Raw genomic sequence first — 22,526 nt, forward strand, 5'->3', positions numbered from 1 at the left:
GCCTCCGGTGTGTGAACCCCAGACTTAATCCATATGCTCTAAACCCTAAAAGGCAGTCCGTCTAAAATTACGTGACAACACTTGAGAAGTCAATTACAACTATTTGCTCAAATGGCAATAATGTGGTAGAGTTGAGTATAATTACTTTTTTAATCGTTATACACCTAACCCTTTTTTTTTTTACAGCACAGAACACTTGTGACAAACATTTTACTTCTCTTCTGCCTGTTAGTGACCAATTCTAGCCTGTAGAATGTGCAGAAAATGGTGTATAAACGCACAAACACAAACGGCTTGGACAAAAAAACCACATTTATTTGCAGTACTGAATTAGCCCAACATCTTGGCCGGCCTTCCGGAGATCACTTTCACCCATCCGGGGACGCGTCAGCGCAGGTGATCTAGTCCAGCTGTGTGTGGGCAAACAGAGTAATCAGAGCATTAGTTACAGTTGGAGAGATACTCTGCGTCATAGTTGCAACTTCCAGTGACGATTCCATCACATAAACTGAACCATGATCATTTCACTCCAATCCTGCAAACGTGTGGAGCAACATTTGACAGAAGACTTGCATTGACTATAAATTCTACAGTTTACAGAGGAACCTAAGATTGCTTAAATAGAGGCAAATTAGAGCCAGATTACAAGTTGTGTTCAAGTGCTTCACTGTTTACAAGGGATCTATACGACTCACAGCTCAACCGCAGCGTCTGCTCGCGATCGGGAGCGATGCGTCGTCCGACGTGAGACAACCGCACGTCAACTATTACCATGCACACTGATACTTGCCTTGACGAAGCCGATGTCTTTGGCGTACTGCCTGAAGCACTGGCGGCACATGTTGAGTCCGTATTTACGGATCAGCCCGTGTCTGTTTGAGCAAACCCGGCTGGAAGAGGGAGAGAAAACGAGCGTCAGTTCGGATCTTCACGACGAAGGGTGAGCACGAGAGAAGCTACCATTCGTTCGCGGCTACGACAAGTCGGGCAGCGCACCTTAGTTCGCTGCCGGTTAGCATTTCTCTGAGCATCACAGCTAACCTTAGCCTAGCCTAGCTCATCGCAGCTTAACAGCCACTAGGATCTTCAGCGGCTCGACTTGCTGTATAGCAAAACACCATTTACCCCAGCTCCCATTCATAATTTTTCGGGCATGTTTTATGATTTCTGGAAATTCATCAGCGGCTATTTCATTCAAAATGCAGTGCGCGGATAACTCGACAGCCGCAGCGCTGCTCGAGTTCGCTGGACACATCCTCCAGCGCCATGTTAGCTCTCGGCCAGCTCCCATGCGGTACACGTCTGGCGGAGAGTTATCAAGTACCGGCGGCTGCCAACACATTTCGACTGGCCCCTTTTCAGCTCGTATGTCGATGGTCGACAGATTAACGGCAGGACTGACCAGGAGCGGGATCCCTGTCCGAATTTTCTGGGGTGACTCCAGTAGAGCTGCTGGTGGCCCATCTTGTCTCTTTCGCTCGGGTGTCGAAAAGGAAGAAAGGAGGCCGCGCGTGCGCAAATGAATCATTCCGTTGCCTGCGTTTCCGGCTGTGAAAGTTTGCACCCGCGCCCCCTATTGGCGGAGATAAGCGTGACATGTAGCGGAGCAGCCTGCAGGGGGCGCGTCATGCTACAAACATAAGACTGTATGATGAGAGGAGGCGTCACTTCTGTCTGGTCAACTGAATCATCAAAAGACATTACAGACTATATAATAAAAAGATTTGCTTACACTCAGTTGGCTTGAAATGAACACACAGTGACTGACGTGGTTTTGACTAATTTAAATCGGGAAAAGGACAAAATGTTTTTGCTTTATCAGACGATCAGTGTTGACTTTATTTTGCAATTCATAAAGTCATACCTAAAAGGGTGGGGTCATTATTTTTTCTTTTGAAGAATTAGAAGCTGTACATTAATGTGGTAATACATGCATGAATGGTGTGTTCATATCTCGTATTTGTTTTAGTACCTATCTGAAAACAAGCTGTTAATTGATGGGAGGGGACTTTTTAAGTAATGTTTGAATGTGTGATGACAGAAGATGGATTAATACTTTTGTGTTACTTCGATTAAAAATACTCTAAATATTCTATTTGGGTTTTTTTTTATTGTTTTTATGAAGGATTTCATCATTATTTTTTCTTTAAACCTACAAATAAACTTGATGAGTGTCAAAAGCAGCACAGCCTGGGAATGAATGAGGCAACAAGTACCTGCAGCTGTTCCCTATAGGTCGCGGTTGGCAGCAACGGTGATCTGAACAGGGTGTGTGTGTTTTCTCCTTCACAGCAGTAGACCACATTTTCAGTTCAAGATGTTGGATGTTAGATGTGAGATAAAATGTCCCAGGATTTGAAGTGATGTTGCTCTTGTTTCCATAAAAACAGTGGTGCGCGTGTACTAAATCAGCAGCTCTGGCAAATCACAATATGGGGGAAATGGGTGTTTTAGGGCGAACTTCTCATTTTAATATACAGCAACCCTTGGTATGAACGTGTTAAGTACTAATAGTGCAAAATAATCCCGTTGGTTTCAGCCCATGAGTGTGTGCGCAGACACACACACACACACACACACGGACATTAGGGTGTCTCGCGTGGCCCCCGCTGGACCGGTGCATTGTGGGACAGCGGCAGGGGCGGGCAGTGGTTCCGTATTTGGGATTCCTCTCCAGCAGCTAGCTCCGGGTGGCGTTTCCATGCAGCCCTGTGGACGGTATGGAGGAGAGCGGGACGCCGCCGTACTGACGCCGCTCGCCCGAAGGACCACACGGCCACTGCGCTTTTAGGTAACCATATATATATACACACATATATATATATATATATATATATATATGTATATATACACGTATATATATATTTGCACTGCGTCGCCGCGGACGCAGTTGTTGACGAGGGCTTTGGACGCGGACGCGCCGCTCGCAAGTCGCTAGCAGCAGCTACGTCGCGGCTAGCGTTTCTCTGGACGCCCGTCGCCGTCGTCCGAGGACCGAAAGTGAAACGGCAGCTGTGGGTGTGTTTGGTTTTTTCTTCCCCCGCATGACGGTGATCCGGTGTTGATGCTCGGCTCGCTGTGCGCCGGGCCGCGGCCAACCCGGGACAGACGAACGAACCGCCGGAGGCTGCGAGTGTGTGAGCCGGAACGAGCGACGCACCGCGACAGACCCAGACCCCGGAGGGAAGAGGCGCCTCTGCTAATGACACGAATAGCAACCACCCCCCCCCAAAAAAAAACAACCCAAAACAACAGCAGTACGATCAGCTGCAGCGCAAAGGTTCCACCTGATTTGGCGAGCTGTAAATATACGAGGGGGGGGAATATCTGCACATGCATGTTGCAATGGCGCGAAATGGATAGATAAGATAACTTTGGAATCCATGATCGAGTATGGCCCTGATAGAGGAAGTGCTCACCGGTAGCATTAGAATATCTTCGTAGGGTTTGACAGCAGCCAGCCGAGCGGACCAGGGGACGGGGCCAGGCGGGAAGCCTGAGCCCGAGACCACTACTCTGACAACAAGTAGGAGATGGAGGTTCGGTCCTGCAGGTCCCGGCACAAAGGGGCGGAGCAGTTAACCACAGAGATTAATGCACAACGAAGTGGGCATGTATTGAGCCCTGATCCACATTGATTATACCGCTGCGGAGGGAGGGGGGGTAGAAGTAAGTTAAAGTCCAGGACGAGTCATGTGTTAAATCACGTTAGTGCTTTAACAGGGGATTTTGTTTTTATCTTGGAGACCATCGGTTGTCATGGGAGATTAAGTCAGAGCTTCTTTTTTTTGCGAATGTACATCAGTAAGGCTGGACCCGGAATACTTTATCAAATTCCGCTGAAATCACACCAACTTTAAATGTAATCATTGTTTTCAACCTACAAATAGCTGTTTTCCAAATGTATGATCCAAAGACGCACTGTAGTTACAATCAAAACACTTAGTGTTGCACAGTGTTGCACATCACATGATGCTGTACGTGGGCATACAATTAAAACTTCGGTGCGAGAGGGAAAGTTTGTTCCTGACCTCTACAGCAGTAGTTTAATGTAATATTCCAGAGTTTTAAATGACATCTCTTGGTCCCCTACGAATTTGTTCAGTTGTCAACATTAAACCTACATACATGTTTTAGAATGCGATGCTATGGAGAGAAAAAAGCTTTTAAGTGGACCTTGAGTTAAGATAATTTTATAGATAATCTGTTGAAAAATGAAGTGTCTCACTTGTCTTCACATGTGCAATGTTTGGTCTCATTCAATGTGCAAGTCTGGCCATTGCCATGAACATCTGTTTGAAAACTTTATATTTTGTATTGAATACAGACTATTTGCCATATTGTGATGTGCCGTGTATTTGGAAAATAATCATCTAAATACTTTGGTAATTCTAAGTTTATTTCGTGTTTTATTTTCCCCCAGGTGGTTGATGCACACTGCAACACTGCTGCCTCCAAGCACCAGGCATGCCTTATGGAATATTCATTCGCCACCAATGACATTCCAGCGGGTTCCACGTTTACAGCAACAGCTATTATTGCCAAGAATTAGCCTCGCTACAGCTCTTTTTTAATCGGGCGCGCTCCCCGTGCAACGCACCGCCGCCACGACTGCAAACCTCCACAATCAACTTCTCTCCCTTCGCAAGAGGCTGACCCCCTATCATGAGATTCCGAATCTACAAGAGGAAGGTGGTGATACTGACTGTGGTGGTTGTCATCTGTGGCCTGGCTTTCTGGAGCAGCGGAAGGCAGAAAAAGAACAACAGCGAATCAATTCCCAAGGAAGCGGAGGCCGTGAAGAAGAGCAGCAGCATAAGCAGCAGCAGCAGCAGCAGCAGCAGTAGCAGCATCAACAACAACAAGAACCATGTCCAGGTGCAGGTCACACCTGCAGTCAGCCGAGCACCAGTTCCCCCTCCGGTCATCCAAGTAAATGACACACATCCAGAGAAAGCAAAGGAGAAAGAGAAGATACCCAAGCCAGAGGTAGATAACACCACTTTAGTCTACCGTGGCATCGTCTTCCAGCTCAATTTTGACCAGACAATAAGAAATGAGGAGAAGTTTAAGGCCTCGCGACAGAAAGACAATCTGGTTGTGTTGGTTCAGGTCCACAACCGGCCAGACTACCTTAAGCTACTAGTGGACAGCTTGCGGAAGGTCAGAGGTGTGGAGGGCATACTGCTGATATTCAGCCATGACTACTGGTCCCCGGAGATAAATAAAGTTGTGGCTTCTGTTGACTTCTGTCAAGTCCTGCAGATTTTCTTCCCCTTCAGCATCCAGCTGTACCCACAGGAGTTCCCCGGAAACGACCCCAGGGACTGCCCCAGAGACATTCCCGAAATAGATGCCTTAAAGCTGGGATGCATCAACGCAGAGTACCCCGACTCATTTGGCCACTACCGCGAGGCCAAGTTCTCCCAGACCAAGCACCACTGGTGGTGGAAGCTGCACTTTGTATGGGAGAGGGTCCGGGCTCTGAAGGACCACAAGGGTCTGGTCCTGCTGATCGAGGAGGACCACTTCCTGTCTCCGGACTTCATCCATCTCCTGAAGCTGATGTCTGCTCTCAAACGGGAGCACTGCACAGACTGTGACATCCTCTCACTGGGGACCTACAGCCACATCGGCTACTCCGGCAAAGCGAACAAGGTGGAGGTGAAGGCCTGGAAGTCCACCGAGCACAACATGGGAATGGCTCTGAGCAGGGAGACCTACCAGAAGCTCATCAAGTGCACCGACACGTTCTGCACTTACGACGACTACAACTGGGACTGGTCCTTGCAGCACTTGACCGTGTCCTGCCTGCCCTCCTACTGGAAGGTGATGGTGAGCGAGGCGCCGCGGATCTTCCACGCCGGAGACTGCGGCATGCATCACAAGAAGGCTTCGTGCATGCCCATTAGCCAGAAAACCAAGATAGAAAACATCCTACAGAGCAGCGGGAACCAGCTTTTCCCAAAGAACCTCCTGATCGCAAAGAGACTGCCCGCCAACGGGGCCGGAGGCGTGGCCCCGCATGTGAAAAACGGGGGCTGGGGAGATATCAGGGACCATGAACTCTGCAAGAGTTATGTTCGATTACAGTGACCTTAATTACTACTAATTATATATATTATTGTCTCTTTTGCATCCTCTATAAAATAAAAAAAGCCTTTTAAAAGTAAATCTTTATGGAATATTCTTCATATTGCCTGTTTTACTGGACTGTTCTAAATAAAGACGAATGTTGGATTTTTGGCTTCTTTAACAGAAATATGTCTTTACGTCAAATCATTTCAGTGATCGCTTGCACGTCTGTTTTGTAACTTGTAATTGACAATAATATACTAAACAATACAGTGTTGTCTTTTATCTAACGGAACATTCAGATTACAATACAGCTGCTTAAAGACATTCACGGAAGTCCGACGACTTGAGACTTATATATGTGAGAATGCAAAGGTTGGATGCTGGACATTGTCTGGAACATTTACTGTCAGCCCCCCCCCCCCCCCCCCCCCCCAAGTGATTTTTCTGCAAAAGTGAGAATACAGCAGGAAACTCTCTGGAACATTCACTGTGAGTGAGTGTCCGCTCTACCCAGGCGCCAAGTGTCTGACTTGGAAAAATCTCCCACTGCGTTCTTTATATGTGAGTGGCAAACTGTCTGAAAAATCTGGTCCGGACACTTTCTAGAATCAATGTCTGAAATCTGCTTATGTCTGGTTCCTTTCAGTTGCCAAAAACGCAGAGCATCTCTAAATCGAGGTAAATTGGAAAGAGCAAGCGAGTGCTCATCAGGGCAGTCATAAATTTGGGGTATCTGTGGACTTGGCAATCCCACTGCGCATGCATAATTAATTAGAAGTTATTTATATCACGTTAAAAAACTGCTGAGATCAAAAGAGATCCTTTGAGACACCTTGTACCATTTAAATAATCTCCCACTTCGCTGATCCTCAACAGGTTTCTAGAGCACAGCAAGAGTCTCATCACTCCTGTGACTGGTACACAACATTAATACTCGCAGGATGGGGCAAAATCTAGTCTAATCTTGTTGAACTCAATACTTCCTTTTGTGCAGAGGCTTTTCCTTCTGCGAAAACTGCACAATGCAACGCAGAGATCCCGAGACACTGATACAACTATCTCTTGCGTTGCTCCCATTGAAGATGCATGTCATTGTAAGTGCTTGGTCCAGTGCTCGGTATCGACGGTTTCCGCTGAGGCCCCGCGCTCCTCTGAAGCTGCATTGATTCACCACACACCCCCCTCCGCCAGTGTTTTAACAATCGCTCCTGCACACTGTTCACAATCTGGCATAACTGCAAAGTTCTCGCTGACTGGACTCTTCCTACAGTTCATATTAAATATATCCTCTGGCAGACTCCGCTGCAGCGTTCGGCATATATCCTCAGCGCAGTGATTCACCGAGACAAATGGTCCCGGACAGAGTTACACCGCCGAAACCAGACAAAGCTTCCTCTGATTCTGCACGAGTAGTCCCATTTACATTTTTATTCTCTCCGTGAACTGTACTTCCTAATGCACTGTGAAGACGTGATGCTGGGGCTGCTGAGCTGAGGTCATGTGACTGACAAATCGTGCAGCTGCTCCCATGGTGCAGGCCCAGTAATTGGGCCTGCACCTCGAGGGACACGGCCTAGAATGGAACTGAGAATTGGAGGAAGTGGCGGCGTGCTCTCGGTTCTTGTTGACTAATGGTAAACCGATGCTGGAGCCCTTGAAAAAATTGAACGTGAAGTGGGTGCTGTTGCCGTCGAAAGAGTTCTACTTAGTTTACTTGAGGGCAAGAATGAAAGGGGAGAAAACGGTCTTTTGATGGGGCCAGTATCTGTACTGCCCGCCAATCAGTGAACATTTAGCCATAGAGGACATTTGTAATCTGAAACAAAACAGTCCATGAAGCAAACAATATCACAGATTTAACACCAGTAATAACTTCAGTATTGGATAAAGAAATAATGTAGTACGTGGAGCTGATTACAGTTGATTAATCGTGTAAATAGCCCGGAGGTGACTTGAACTTCGAACAGCAGACAGACATAGTGTCGTAGACACAGTGTGATACTTTGCTCAGGTGCATGGGCTGCACAGACATGACTTCAATATCAATTCAGAAGGTAATAATGTTGTAATAATAGTGTTTTATCAACAACTAGTTTCTGCTGCTGCCCCCTTCCCCCATAGCCAAAAGACAGCTCGTGCATTTTTAAAGAGTCGAGTGTCAGTTTGCAGTCGGTTTAGCCCCTCCTCAAGGTTCAAAGTAGGTTCCAGACATCAAGTTTCCACGCTTACAGGTGGTTATTTTCACCTTTTAATGTACAAGGTGCTGGCTTGATCACTGATGTCCAAGCCCCCCCTAGTTCTCTACTCAAAGAATCATCATCATATTCATTATCTTTACTTTCCCAACACAAAGTCTTTGCTTTGTTTCTGATCTCACTGGTCTCAATAATGGGCTTAATAAATATCTCAGTGGAATTGTTTCGATTGTAGTCTGACCTTTTGGTCCAGAGGAAGCTCATCACTGAATGTTGGCCTATAGTCACTTAGCAAACCTTATTTATTGCATTCATTTTCTCCATCCATTATCTAAAGCCATCACGTTTTTCTTTGCAACTCACCGTCTTGCTGCTCATTCTTTAGGCTTATAGCCGTTGGAGATTATAGTAGTCGTTCATCATCGTTGCACACATTGCTGCGTAAACAGAAGCCGGGGTCAATCTATGGAGGCACGCGAGACGAGGGAATTGCTCCACCCTGAGAAGATGATTAAAGCAGGACCTTACACGAGCGATGGGATTCTCTCTCAATCCATTGGATTCCTGTCGAGTGGGACCTGTTTCCCCCTGAGGATGCAAGATTAATGCAGCTGTTTGTTTTTTTCCTCCCAAGGTCTTACTGTATGCAACAGTGGTTTGATTGCTATTCAAATGGCCACAGAGCTGTAAGGGTGCGTTTGTGAAATGAATAAATATGGTTGACTTGGTGTAGATCAGAGACATCAGAGCATGCACACTACATTAGTGCGATGTGGCTCGGGACACGGCATCTCTCTGTGCACTCATCCTGATTGATACCTGCTGAACGCTGATGCGAGACAGCCCAGGGGAAAGCAGACAGAGTCGGTCAGACGTGTGTTGGACAGCTGTCACGAGTGACACCATGACAGGATGATCGGGCCTCGCCATCCCTTCACTCACACTGATGCCACAGGCTGCTAATGGCTCTGAGTGCTAGTGTTTCTACTAAAAGTGACTCATCAATTATGGAGGAGCTGTTTTACTCCCCATAAAGTATTCACACACACACACAAATATAAATATATATAGAGAGAGAGAAGGATGAAGTAGTAGGAATACATTTATAAGGATGGGGGTGGATGGTGGTGGGGGTAGTTGACAGGATATACATATAGACAATGTTTTCCCCTGTTTGATCAAGCAATAGCTGTTCAAACGCAAGCTCACTTCAAGTCAAGTGCTCTCATTTCCCCCCAAGCAATGCTGCCCCCTACTGGCCCACTGGAACACCAGCATGCCATCAGCTGGTGAATAGGGTTAAGTGGAAGATAATAGTAAAAAAAAAAAACAAGACACAAAAAAAAAGAGTTTAGCATCATGTGCGTGATGTGTTTGACATTTTATCATTCAAGTAAATGTTTTAACAGCTTTGATCATGAAAATCTGTTCCATTAGTTCTTATGGGCTTTGACTCCAGATCGAGCAAACCTAGATATATTTGAAGTAGGTCAACATCTGCGAGTGTATGTTGCATTCAGCTGTACATTCAACAGCTCATGTCCATGGTACGGGGACGGGCCTTCTGTGGCTAAGCTAAATGCTTATGGGAGTACCTTTTTTTTCTTCTTCATGTGTGACACCCCGTGGGCTGATATGGGTCAGCATCTGTGTTCATTCTCTCAGCAGGATACTCTCAGTAATAAATTCATGTTGTGTTCTCTGCCCTTATGTGAAGGGGCGCATGAAATACCACAATCACAGTATGTTGAATGCAGACATGGTTTCACGTGGCGATTACTGTACCATATGTAATAAGAACACAAACAGAACTTTAAGTCTGTCAAAGCTGTTTTAATAGGCGTCACAGAGGAAAAGGCTCCTACTATTTTTTATTTTTTTAAATCCTAACTCTTCCATTGCAGGTGCTTGAAACCACCGCCCTTCCTTCCAAGCACCGCACACCACCATCAAGTCATTTGGGTGTTCAACACAGTGTCAAAGAAGTTTGTTCACAAGTTCAGCATCAGTTGAGATGTTATTACCCACAACAACAGGAGTCGCAGGGTTTCAGTCCCCTCTGCAGAACATGGTTGTCGGCCTTATTTGTTAGTTAAAGTGAATTCACACGCATGTCGATGGATGAGGCTAGTGCTAGGTAGTGGGGCTGGGTGGGGGGCTATGCCAGCGTTAGTCTTCCTGTGGTTTACCTGAGCTCGGAGTGATGGCTGAATTCGGCCGCTGCGTCTGCGCCTACCTGCCTACGTTGTAAAAGGAATCTGCAGCGACAGTGCCACAAAGCGTTCAGCACTACCTGTTAGACGAGAGGATTTCATACATCTCTTATACCAAACTTTGTCATTAATAAAAATACACCTGAATTCTCTTTATGTACAACAGAAAAGAAACATTTTTCACCTGCATAATCAAGATTCCTTTTTAATATTAGGTATAGGTTTGTTTTCTGTATTAGAAATAGCACGATTTTCTGAAATGAGGATCTTTCAACTAATGTAATGACGGTTTTTCACCCATAAATCATTGAAGTACAATATTTACATATAATACAGGGACCATTTAATCTGAAACAATATTAAAATAAATGCTCAATAGATACAAAGTTTCTTTTTAATTCTATTTATATTTCAACCTTGTCAGGGAGTCCTTACACACTCCAAAAATGTAAAGCCATTTCTCCTCTAACAAACTATTAAGTGCAAACAACTTTTTTTCCATGTAAAAAACTATGATTGCAGCATCCAGCGTTGAGACAGGAGGCAATAACATGCCGTTTCCCCCAAGTGCTTCCAAAACTGTCCAAACATTAGTTTGCTTGTGTTCCACTGTCATGAATTCAAAAAGGGAAAAAAAAGAGAGGAAAAGAATGAAAGTCGATCTGTGCAAAATACACTTTTAAGTGTGATACCTCTGATTGAAATATTTGTAAAGGAAGTAGGTAAAAGGAAGTTCCAGTCTCTCTTGAGCAGGTGTTTCAAGGAATGTGGCTGCGCAAGGGATCACCCAGGAGGTTAAAGAAAAAAAAATTAAAGAGACGGCACTAAGGAAATGCTGCTGCTCAGAAACAATGCTTCATCACATTCCCTCTATCTCTGAATACATTTGGAGAAACAAAATATTGAAAATGTGACCGAATTAAACGACTTGATATGACTGCGGATGTGGTAAGTCCCTTTCATAAACCTCCTGGATGATTTAAAGCTTGCCCTCTTACTTGCAATAGCACCCATTTCACCTCCAGACAGGAAAAAAAAAAGGGAGGGGGGTGGCAGGTTCCTAACCCTGGCTTGGCCAACATCAGTTATATAAACATAAGCAGTAACACAAAAGAGAACATCTGAGTGGCCGTAGTGATGAGAATGAAGGTGACACTGGAGGTCATGTGGTGTGTGAGAGTGTGTGAAGAAGCGCTGCAGGGCCTTGGCCTTGGTCATCCCCCGCCTCTGTTGCATGGAGCTGTCATTAGCAGCACCAGCACTGGGGCTATACTACTGTTCCACTGGGGGAGTTGGCTGGGTTGTTTTGAGATGAGAGCAATCCCTGTGGAGAGACAGATAACACACAATGATAACAAACAACAGTGTAATGTGAATGTAATACAAGCGGGCAGAATAGCGAGGCCATGAGGTTTACTGTCGGAAGAGGGTGTGCTAGTGCGGTAGCCATAAAAATGCTGAGGGCTTTAGTGTAAATCTGACGTGAAATCACCGGGAGCAAAACGCACACAGTGGCATTAACCGCTTCTGAACGCAGCGAGAGAAATTCCTGTACTAGAAGCAATGTGGGGTTTGAGAGGGGTCACATGACAGTATCCTCGTGGGGCCTGTCACTCACCACTTTCCCAGGCCTAGCCCATGTGCAAACGAAACCCTCCTGACAGGCTGTTACCAGACAGTCCTCAAGGAAGATTAACACAGTGAGTCTCTCGTGAGCGATCTTCTTGCACACCAGCGGCTCGAGCAGTGGCACTTCGTCCATGCGCGGGCACAGCATGGTGCCCAGAGTCTTGGCCGCGTCGGCCTTCACCGTCCGCGTCGAGCTGAGCTGGTTGAGCTTGTCGCTGCTCTTGCTGCTGATATGGCCCATGCTGTGGTTCCGCTTGTGGTCCTTCTCGTGGCGCTCCTTGCGCGAGTCGTGTAGCGACAGCGTTGCAAACTTGCTCACTCCGGTGGCGATGAAAGCGCTGTCAATGATGCTGTTGCCCTTGGTGGTTGCGGTGCTGCTGTTGCTGACCGTGTGACTGTTGGGGGTGCTGCCCCCTGCTGGGTTGGAGGAGTGGGGCAAGCTATTGGACCGAGGCAGGGTGCTGGGGAGGGAGTTAGCGGTGTTACCACTGGAGCTGCTGTTGCTCACATTGTCTTTACCATTTGTGCCACTGGGATTAGTGGTGGTGGTGGTGGTGGTGGTGGTGGTGGGGGTGGGGATGGTGGATACAGTAGTCGTAGTAGTTTGTCCAGTGGCTGGAGGGCTTGCGGCACCCATAACATTAGTGTGAGTCCTAGTACGGGACAGAGGGAGGTGAGGGAATAGAATGTCCTCAGTAATGTCCCACAAACACAGCTGAGTATCCTGGCCCACTGAGCCAAATCTGTACGTCACACTGACGGGCCTACTGTCTGTAGAGTTTCTTTTAGAAAGCCGAGAATGAGAGCTGTTAGCTCGGTCTCTGCCCGCACCAAAGTGAACTTGCTCATGGAATTCCTCGTCACTGCCACTGAACTCAGCAGGGGGGTCGCCGTCTTCCACGCTTGTGGTGCAGTGGTCAAACGCCACCACACTCACCCACGACTTGTGGCCATGTCCCCGTGCGATCACTCTGCAGTCGGAAAACGACCACACCGTCACCAGGTCGTCCTCCCCTCCCGCCACAATGTATCGTCCATCTGGGCTCCAGCACACGCACAGTAAGCCGCCAAAGTAGCTCTTCATTGTTCCATGGAGCTCCGCGGCGTCAAAGCCAAACACCCGCAGGAAGCCGTCCTGGCTCGCACAGGCCAGAAACTTGCCATCCGGGGAGAAGGCAAACTCATTTAGTGCGCCTTCCCCGACTGTCCAGCGAAGTAACGGATTACGAGCCGACTTGCTCTTGCAGGTATGCACGGCATAGTTTTCACCCTGCTTCAGGAGCTGGTAGTGAGGCGCCGTGGTGCCACAGGTGTTTTCCACGTTGTACAAGTACATGCTGCCACTGGAGTGAGCCACCAGGAACAGGCTCTCGGACCCAGGAACCCATCGTACACATGTTACTCTCGTCTTGTCTATGAGTCTCTGGGGGAAAGATGGACAAACAAAGCGAGAGAGAGAAAAAAACACAGAGGGACTGGTCAGCCGGTTAATCTATTACTGCAATAGTAATGATTACAAACATGACTCCAGTAGAAGATCCTCAAACCCACCTCTTCATTGAAGAGTTTGCTGGTCTCCTTCTTTATTGGGTCTATGAGCTGCACTTGGCCTGCGGAAAAGCCCACCAGCAGGGAGACGCTCTCTGCTGTAGCTGTGAGTGGGTTGAAATCATGACACGTAGGCTGCGTTCCTTTGTATATCCTCTTGTCTATGGGCTTACTCAGATCAGCAGCCTAGAACGATCACACATGCACACAGAAAACATGCAAGTCAGTTTTGAATCCGTAGCAATAGCCATCTTGAAACTGCTGAGAACAGACAAAAATTAAACATGCCATACTTAGCTACTGTTTACTTTGATCCTGATCACAATTCCTCCTCCAGAGTGACCTCTAATAATCCACAACTATTGACACATAATCCATTTCAATTACAGTCACAATAAAGAACATCAAGCCTATAAATTACATGATTCTCTCCAACATGGGCAGGGAATAAGTGATCACAGCTCAGAATGCCAGGAATGGGGGTCACATCAACTTTTAATCCACTTCTGAATACTTGCTCGGGACCATTAGGTCTAAAGCAATGTTGGCCACTATAGCTACAACCAGTGCCAACCCAAGTTTCCAGGTACATGATAAAATAAGGGATTCTGACACATTGGAAGTCATTGTCTACTTCAACTACATAATGTAGTTCAACTGCAGTTTGACTTCCTGCACCAGGGGATTGAGGTTACATCCACTTGATTTAGAACCAACGTGACCCTGTTTCTGTCTTCTACCTTCTGGATAAGATCCTCTACTTTGATGTGTCTTATTTGCCATGAAACCAGCGCTGCGATGAAGCCTTAGACGAAACAGACCATGGTAACTCATTATCATGACTGCCAGACCACTGCCCTTTAAAGCAGACATGTACATGTACCCACTGATGTAATAGTTCGCAACTTCTTTGAATATTGAAAAATCAAACACTATGTTAACCCTGTTTTTGGCTGGTTTGGCTCCAGGTCTACAGAGGGGAGAGATGTTACATCATTGCTGGTTACTCTTGGATCTCGAAACAATCGTAGAGGCTGTGAGCTTTCTGTGTCTGTTTCAGAGGTCGCCAGAGCAACAGCACGATCCCCCTCCGTCACCCGCCGCTGCTGCTGCACGAGCCCGAGCGTGGCTTGCTGCAGTGGCGTCGCCGCGGTGTACGAGCCACCAAGTGGATCGCAGTGCATTGCAACCGTGACAGTGGGGTCCCCACTTTGTTACATCAGAGGCGGCTTCCACGCCAACGTCGTACACCGTGATCGACTCCTGGCTGTGAGAGAGGAGCACCCGGGTTGACACTGCCGGTGAGCACCGTTGACAGCTCGTCACGCAGAGACCCAGGATAAACAAACACACCGTGAGACATGACACGACACATCTTCACACGCGCGCGCGCTACGCGGTTCGCCGCGGAACCCTCGTGCCTCAGCTTGTCGCGGACTGGGAGGTCGAACAACCGGAGGCACTCTGAAGTGTCGCCGAGGCAGAAAAAACAAAACAACAACTGTGGCGACGTTAGCTAAGAATGCTAATTAGCTCCTAACTTAGCTAGGTCTGCTACATGGCCTTGTCTCGGCTGCCTGCGCACTTCAATGACAGCGGCTACGAGGGTTGACAGGCGGCGGGCGGCGCGTCTCAAGGTGCCAAGCCGACCGGCTGCTCGCGGACAGCGCGGGCTCCGCCGCCGCGGTCGATAGTGTTTACCTTTCTCACGCCTTTGTAGATGTAAAAGTACAGCTCCCGGCCCACATTGAAACAGATCCTGTCGCCGTTGCCAGACTGGTCGTTCACGTTGACGAAGGAGACCTTGACGGGGTTGGAGCCCTGCGAGTTGAAAGGCACCCTGTTCGGGCGACTGTATTCGGAGTGCGTGAGGAGTTTGTAGACGCCTTCCCGAGTGGTGAATTGAGTTTTAATTTCGTTCATCTCCTTCCCTCCTCCCTCCGCCGCCATCTTGGAAACTTGCGTTCATCCTTGTCCGAGCCCCGGATGTTGCCCGCTGCGCATGTGCCGGACCGTTGGAACCCAGCAGCCATGCGTACAGAGAAATAGAAAGTCATGTGGGACCAAACTGTACAGAGTATGGGTGCAGTTCTCGGTGTCACACACCATTATCCGCAGCTAGTAGTCGAGAAATTATAAAGACATTGCCCGAAATACAACATACACATACTCGATATCGTTTCTTTCAAAATAAAATGACATAAAGTAAAATAAAACAGCTATAACAATCATGGAATAACATGCAGAATGTCTACTGAATATTGCCAACGCAGAAAATAATATTTTTAAAAATATATAAAATCACAATTGTATAAAAATACAAACAACGAGTCGCTACTATAAGAAACAAATGTTGGACATTTTTAAAATGACAGCAATTTGTATATTTTACTTAACTCTGTGAGAAAAAATAAAGAAAAATGATAGAAATACATAATAGCTTTAAAACTATATGAAATAATTCATAGTGGACAAGAGATGCAATGTTATCCTTGATAGAACCTGTTCAATTGAAACCCAGTGGACTCAAGTAAGAGATGTCCCTGGATATAGCCTGCAGTACATCCATCCATTCCAAATTCCCAAAATATCAATTTGTTTATCACGCCAGTTCACACAAGTGTGGACTCACCATCTTAATCTAGCAAACTATTTAAACTATGGGGAATCTGGCTCTCTATTTCAGAGACTATCACCTTGCAGTGATTGCGACAGTTTTCCGTGTTTCTCAGTTACAGGGACACAGCCAGCTTCTAGTAGTGTCTGCTGTCAACTGGGAACATTTGGATTATGTAACATAGATGTTAAGCTAGTGTAATATGCTGCCATCCTCTGGTCAGCTGCAGTCACCAACACCCACAGTGGACTAGAGATTTCTAGTCTTGTATCTTAAGCAAGGCTGTGTGTACTGTATAGTCCCTCATTTGAAAATTTCTAAAGCAAGTTATTTTTATATATTGCAAGTTTTGTTAAAAGACTGTATGTTTTACAAATTTTCTAATTATAAAGATATGTGATTTTTATTCCCTGCATTATAGAACTCTCCAGGTTTCTTATATAGCCATGCCACACGTGATATACAAGAATTTAGGATTCTGTTTTATCTTTTTTTTTTGCTGTCAAAGCTCAAAATCATGTTTCTTTTACTCAGCATAAGATCCCTCCTGTGTTACTTAATACTGAGAAAGTTTTCATGTTCGAAAGTCATCCCAGTTCACATTGCTTTTTTCTCATATTATTTCACATGTTGGCTTTTGTCATTGGACTAGAGCAAACTGAAATGCAGAGAATAAGAGAGAAAAAAAACGCTTTTACAATTATGGCACATTTGCCATATGATGGCTGTATGATTTTGTTTGTGAACTCCATCCACTGATGAAGGGCCTAATCAGATTATTAGTAATTGGATCTTGTGCAAAGAGATGGCTACAATAAAGTTTATAATTATTAGCATTATTGTTAATTGTGTTAAAAGGTATAACATAAAGCCTAGCAGACACAAGGAAATCTGAGGGCCAATTTTATTTCATGTGTATCTCAGCTTCTCTGAGATATGTGACACATAACCAATGGTCTGTCCTAAAATGTGTCAAACCTTTAAGATTCACTCCAATTTTGCACACCAAAAAAAGAGACAAGCTTGTCCATATGGTGTGTATGTGTGTGTCCAGAGGGGCACTAAGACAGCAGCTGATAGCAAAGGCAATGCACAGCTGTGACGCTTACAGGGGGGGTATGGGGCCCAACAGCCAGACAAGCTATCAGGAGAGCTCTCGATGTGAGTGACAGGCACTCCTTGTGACTGTGCGGCCCTATAAGGACACATAAACTTTAGGACTCATGGGGTCTCACTCCCCCCCCTTCCAGTCCTTTCCCTAACACCCCCTTACTGCATGTATCTTCTAGAAGCTTCTGAATGGGAGCTTCGAGAAACCACCCCTGAAGTATAAAAAGACACCGGCATGTCGTGGGCTCTGCACAGACTCAAAAGCTACTCATTGGAACACACCCAGAGAAACTTACTGCCCACAGAAGCAGCTACGCACACCTTTGGGGCTCTTCAAGAGGAGAAGATCAGTTCAGTGTTGAAGTCACAGAAGACAAGATTGTACTTAAGGTAAGACTGGAGTAACTAAAATCAAGTGCAGCTGTCTTATTGCGTTACAGTTAAAAGGAGAATTGCAAAAAATAAAATGAACTGTACATCGAGTGCTTAAATGGTAGAGAACACAGAGGAAGAGAGAGTAACATACCTTCTACTAAACAAGGTTACATGAGAAATAAAACAATTTAATGATAAAAATCACAAAAACATGAATACAATTACACGTAATCCAGATGTATCTCTGTGAGTCTGAAACATGCAAGGAGCACATGGCAAGCAGGGTGACCCTGAGTAGGAGGGTAATGGCGAATGGGCAGAAAGAGCAGTTGGCACAAAAAGCAAATGCAGCACATTAGCATCTTAGTGAAGTACATTATTATAGAAACACAATGAATTTGAATGCAATGGAATCAAATGGATCAAACTTGTACAACCGTGAACATATATAACTAGGAATTGAAGTAATGTTACTACAAGGCAGAACAGTTTAATGCTCAATAAAAAGTCATTTAAACAGATTTAATAAAATCTTCACTGCTCTATGGTTTAAACCAAACTTATTCTTCCTTTTGTCTTTTGATTGCAAGCCAGTATTCTTTCCTTTAACATAGAGGTGTAAAATGACACATGTTGCAGCCGTTGGGGGTTGGGAAAAGCATCAGAGCTCCACCCATTGTCCAAATGGCAAGTCTTTGATTGACAGAAGGAACATGTGTTCATCTAGCATCAGCAATGGCTAAACCGCTCAAGCCATGAGGCTGTCTGCAACGAGAGGGAGGAAGATAATTCAAATATAACTACAGGAAACTATTTCCAAGAATGATTTTCTATGAGAGTAATGATTATTAAGATTTTTATTAAACATAATGTAACGCATGCTTTCTTTTAGATGCCTGAGAAAGCAGGACCCGTCATGGAGGAGGAGGCTGAGACCTTTGCCTTCCAGGCTGAGATTGCTCAGCTCATGTCCCTTATTATCAACACTTTCTACTCAAACAAAGAGATCTTCCTTAGGGAGCTCATCTCAAACTCCTCAGATGTAAGTCAAAGCAGCATTTTATCACCATTTGTTGCCTAGTGAAAAAAAAGTAAACAAACAAATTTATTGCACTTTTTTTTAACACTCATCCCTTCTGGGCAGGCTTTGGACAAAATCAGATATGAAAGCTTGACAGACCCCAGCAGACTTGAGTCCTGCAAGGAGCTGAAGATTGAAGTCACGCCCGACCTGCACGCTCGCACCCTGACCCTGTTTGACACAGGTATCGGCATGACCAAGGCTGACCTGATCAACAACCTGGGCACAATCGCAAAATCGGGCACCAAGGCTTTCATGGAGGCTCTGCAGGCTGGAGCCGACATCTCCATGATCGGGCAGTTTGGTGTGGGTTTCTACTCTGCCTACCTGGTGGCGGAGAAGGTGACAGTCATCACCAAGCACAACGATGACGAGCAGTATCTGTGGGAGTCTTCAGCTGGAGGCTCATTCACAGTCAAACCTGATCCTGGTAACTTCTATTTCCCTCTCTGATATATCATTACACTTAACAATTTCCATTATGAATATAATTTGATTCATTACCTGGCACTGCTCTCATCATCGATTTTATTGTTAATTTTAGGAGAGTCCATTGGCAGAGGCACAAAAGTGATCCTTCACCTGAAGGAAGATCAGACAGAATACTGTGAGGAGAAGCGCATCAAAGAAGTTGTAAAGAAGCATTCACAGTTCATTGGCTATCCTATTACACTTTATGTAAGTTCTTATAAAGTCCTTATATCAGTAAGAATCAAGCTAAAGACGTAATAATAACATTTTATAACAGTGACACTCTTATACCCAAGGTGGAAAAGACAAGGGAGAAAGAAGTGGACCTTGAGGAGGGAGAAAAGGAAGAGGAAGCTGAGAAAGATGCGGCTGAGAACAAGGACAAACCAAAGATTGAGGATGTTGGCTCCGATGAGGACGAGGACACAAAGGAGAACAAGCTCAAGAGGAAGAAGATGGTCAAGGAAAAGTACATTGATGCTCAGGAGCTGAACAAGACCAAGCCTATCTGGACCCGTAACCCCGATGACATCACAAATGAAGAATATGGAGAATTCTACAAGAGTCTCACCAACGACTGGGAGGACCACCTGGCTGTCAAGGTACGCTGAATCGACTGATGATTATCATACCCCAAAAAAATCACCTACTGACAAAAATTCAAGTTAATAAATTCATACCTCTAACTTGTGTCCCGCAGCATTTCTCAGTGGAGGGTCAGCTGGAGTTCCGCGCCTTACTCTTCGTGCCAAGAAGAGCTGCATTTGACCTCTTTGAAAACAAGAAAAAGAGAAACAACATCAAGCTTTATGTGCGCAGGGTCTTCATCATGGACAACTGTGAGGAACTGATTCCAGAGTACCTCAGTAAGTAACATTTTATTCATATATATTAGTTCTGAGTGATTTTAATATATAATAGCCCTAGAATTGTGCATTTTAACTCTATATTCATTATTGAGATTATTGTGTTTTTGCCTTTCAGAAATGAATTTGACCTGGCTTTGGATGGCTAATCAGTTTTTATCTTCTCTGTTCAGATTTCATGAAGGGTGTGGTGGACTCGGAGGATCTGCCCCTGAACATCTCCAGAGAGATGCTGCAGCAGAGCAAGATCCTGAAGGTCATCCGCAAGAACCTGGTCAAGAAGTGCATGGAACTTTTCACTGAACTGTCTGAGGACAAGGACAACTATAAAAAATACTACGAACAGTTCTCCAAGAACATTAAGGTAATTTCATCTGTCTTCTTCGTGAATACATTTTGAGAGGGAATATATACATTAGCAAGGAATATATACATTATACATTAGGAATATATACATTAGGTTGATTTTTAATATTAGTAACACGTTGTTTCTTTTTTTTTTAGCTTGGCATCCATGAGGATTCACAGAACAGGAAGAAGCTGTCTGATATGCTGCGCTACTACACTTCAGCCTCTGGAGATGAGGTGGTTTCCCTGAAGGAATATGTTTCTCGCATGAAGGACAACCAGAAACACATCTACTACATCACAGGTGAGCTATTCTGGAATTGATTTTCATTTGTTTTTTATACTTTTACTTCAATGTTCTCTTTACCAATTAACATATGGATTAAATTAACTTAAATTACCTTTCACAGGCGAGACCAAAGACCAGGTGGCCAACTCTGCCTTTGTGGAGCGCCTGCGCAAAGCTGGCCTGGAGGTCATCTACATGATCGAGCCCATTGATGAGTACTGTGTCCAGCAGCTGAAGGAGTACGATGGCAAGAACCTGGTTTCAGTGACCAAGGAAGGCCTGGAGCTGCCCGAGGATGACGAGGAAAAGAAGAAGCAGGATGAGCTCAAAAATAAGTTTGAGAACCTTTGTAAGATCATGAAGGACATCCTCGACAAGAAGATTGAAAAGGTAAGGGATATGGCAGAATATTTGTCATCTATATCAAGTTGCAATAAGTTTAATACGGCCAATTTTGTTTGAATGGGAAAATAATGCCACATTTCCTCACTGACAGGTTGTAGTCTCCAACCGCCTTGTGGCTTCCCCCTGCTGCATCGTTACCAGCACCTACGGTTGGACGGCCAACATGGAGAGGATCATGAAGTCTCAGGCCCTGAGAGATAACTCCACCATGGGCTACATGACGGCTAAGAAGCATCTTGAGATCAATCCCCTGCATCCAATCGTCGAGACCTTGAGGGAGAAGGCAGAGGTTGACAAGAACGATAAGGCTGTTAAAGACCTGGTCATCCTCCTGTACGAAACCGCCCTGCTGTCTTCAGGATTCACACTGGAGGACCCGCAGACACACGCCAACCGCATCTACAGAATGATCAAGCTTGGTCTGGGTACGTTTTCTTTCTCCTTGACTCATTCACATGACAAACAACAGAGGAATCTGTCTTCCTATTGTACATTAATAATGGTCTTTGTCTGCTAATGAATTCTTTCTAATTCTCAGGCATTGATGATGATGATTCCGCGGTGGAGGACCTCATTCAGCCTGCTGATGAAGACATGCCAATCTTGGAAGGCGATGAAGACACGTCAAGAATGGAGGAAGTTGACTAAAGATCCTTCCTGCTTTCTTAATTTTTATTTTTTATAATATATAGGGCTTCTATAATAGTCAATCAAACACAACTCCCATGCCTCAAGCAGTATTAACTAGTCAGTACGAGTTAATTAATGGAATTAATGCAGGCCACAGTGTGGTTTAGTCAACATTATAACAGCTGCTTAATATGAAACTACTGGCGAGCATTAAGAGTGATCTAAAGTCACTGGGAAGTGACTGAAGTCACATTTGACTCATGTCTCTTTTTGTAACAGGTACATTTTTTTTATTTAAATGCATTCAAATTTGTAATAAAATCTATCCTGAAATAAGATTTGTGATCTGACTGAGTCTATGGCATGCTGAATGTCATGGCTTGTTTGTTTCCGAATGACCAAGGAATAAATGGAATGGGTCTGGCAAACGAGTTTGCTGTGAAAATGTGCGTCCTTGTCAGATACATTGTGTAAATTTAAACAATTTGTATGATTTAATTTTACCTTTTGTATAAAAAAAACCCAACAACAACCATACACTTGTATTTTTTTAAATAGTGCAACGTTATTCAAGTGAAGCAACTTCCACTTGATCCACTCATCCTGTTTCACTAGGACGTTCTGGAATCTTCAGTGAACACACATTCGTTCCGGTTTCTACGCCCGGCACA

The 22,526-nt window shown here is 45.2% G+C and overlaps 4 protein-coding genes across 6 annotated transcripts; 2 read left to right on the plus strand and 2 right to left on the minus strand.

Moving 5' to 3' along the window:
- Positions 1 to 294: 294 nt before the first annotated feature.
- rps29 (ribosomal protein S29) lies at positions 295 to 1,560 on the minus strand. The gene is made up of 3 exons (XM_035618003.1): positions 1,403 to 1,560; positions 791 to 890; positions 295 to 410 (listed from the first exon to the last, which is right to left on the minus strand). Exons 1-3 carry the CDS (start codon positions 1,462 to 1,464, stop codon positions 402 to 404), a joined length of 171 nt encoding a protein of 56 aa, XP_035473896.1. The 5' UTR covers positions 1,465 to 1,560; the 3' UTR covers positions 295 to 401.
- A 1,068-nt stretch (positions 1,561 to 2,628) lies between these two features.
- Positions 2,629 to 6,262, plus strand: mgat2 (alpha-1,6-mannosyl-glycoprotein 2-beta-N-acetylglucosaminyltransferase). Its single transcript, XM_035618002.2, has 2 exons — positions 2,629 to 2,791; positions 4,424 to 6,262. The coding sequence occupies exon 2, from the start codon at positions 4,666 to 4,668 to the stop codon at positions 6,094 to 6,096; it is 1,431 nt and encodes a 476-aa protein (XP_035473895.1). The 5' UTR covers positions 2,629 to 2,791; positions 4,424 to 4,665; the 3' UTR covers positions 6,097 to 6,262.
- Positions 6,263 to 10,662: 4,400 nt separating this feature from the next.
- On the minus strand, positions 10,663 to 15,660 carry wdr20b (WD repeat domain 20b). 3 transcript variants are annotated; one of them, XM_035617194.2, is made up of 4 exons: positions 15,365 to 15,659; positions 13,667 to 13,849; positions 12,105 to 13,538; positions 10,663 to 11,810 (listed from the first exon to the last, which is right to left on the minus strand). In XM_035617194.2, exons 1-4 carry the CDS (start codon positions 15,611 to 15,613, stop codon positions 11,754 to 11,756), a joined length of 1,923 nt encoding a protein of 640 aa, XP_035473087.1. In that variant the 5' UTR covers positions 15,614 to 15,659; the 3' UTR covers positions 10,663 to 11,753. The 3 variants fall into 3 exon arrangements, with proteins under 3 accessions (XP_035473087.1, XP_035473088.1, XP_035473089.1); XM_035617195.2 differs by lacking the exon at positions 15,365 to 15,659 and having other exon boundaries at positions 12,105 to 13,590; positions 13,667 to 13,807; XM_035617196.2 differs by lacking the exon at positions 10,663 to 11,810 and having other exon boundaries at positions 13,229 to 13,590; positions 15,365 to 15,660.
- Positions 14,812 to 22,193, plus strand: hsp90aa1.1 (heat shock protein 90, alpha (cytosolic), class A member 1, tandem duplicate 1). The gene is made up of 12 exons (XM_035617193.2): positions 14,812 to 14,964; positions 17,570 to 17,780; positions 18,658 to 18,807; positions 18,910 to 19,276; positions 19,391 to 19,524; positions 19,614 to 19,919; positions 20,018 to 20,183; positions 20,357 to 20,547; positions 20,688 to 20,835; positions 20,942 to 21,210; positions 21,317 to 21,650; positions 21,764 to 22,193. Exons 3-12 carry the CDS (start codon positions 18,658 to 18,660, stop codon positions 21,871 to 21,873), a joined length of 2,175 nt encoding a protein of 724 aa, XP_035473086.1. The 5' UTR covers positions 14,812 to 14,964; positions 17,570 to 17,780; the 3' UTR covers positions 21,874 to 22,193.
- Positions 22,194 to 22,526: the final 333 nt, after the last annotated feature.

The sequence above is a fragment of the Scophthalmus maximus genome, chromosome 18 (genome assembly GCF_022379125.1).
Source record: "Scophthalmus maximus strain ysfricsl-2021 chromosome 18, ASM2237912v1, whole genome shotgun sequence".
Classification (NCBI taxonomy): domain Eukaryota; kingdom Metazoa; phylum Chordata; class Actinopteri; order Pleuronectiformes; family Scophthalmidae; genus Scophthalmus; species Scophthalmus maximus.

Coding starts and splice junctions, on each gene's coding strand:
- rps29 (XM_035618003.1), bottom strand. CDS start 1,464: ATGGGCCACCAGCAGCTCTACTGGAGTCACCCCAGAAAATTCGGACAG. Junction 891..1,402: donor GGACAGGGATCCCGCTCCTG/GTCAGTCCTGCC, acceptor TCCCTCTTCCAG/CCGGGTTTGCTCAAACAGAC.
- mgat2 (XM_035618002.2), top strand. CDS start 4,666: ATGAGATTCCGAATCTACAAGAGGAAGGTGGTGATACTGACTGTGGTG.
- wdr20b (XM_035617194.2), bottom strand. CDS start 15,613: ATGGCGGCGGAGGGAGGAGGGAAGGAGATGAACGAAATTAAAACTCAA. Junction 13,850..15,364: donor TCTACAAAGGCGTGAGAAAG/GTAAACACTATC, acceptor TGATCGTTCTAG/GCTGCTGATCTGAGTAAGCC. Junction 13,539..13,666: donor GCAAACTCTTCAATGAAGAG/GTGGGTTTGAGG, acceptor TCTTTCCCCCAG/AGACTCATAGACAAGACGAG.
- hsp90aa1.1 (XM_035617193.2), top strand. CDS start 18,658: ATGCCTGAGAAAGCAGGACCCGTCATGGAGGAGGAGGCTGAGACCTTT. Junction 20,184..20,356: donor ACTGATTCCAGAGTACCTCA/GTAAGTAACATT, acceptor TTCTCTGTTCAG/ATTTCATGAAGGGTGTGGTG. Junction 20,548..20,687: donor AGTTCTCCAAGAACATTAAG/GTAATTTCATCT, acceptor TTTTTTTTTTAG/CTTGGCATCCATGAGGATTC.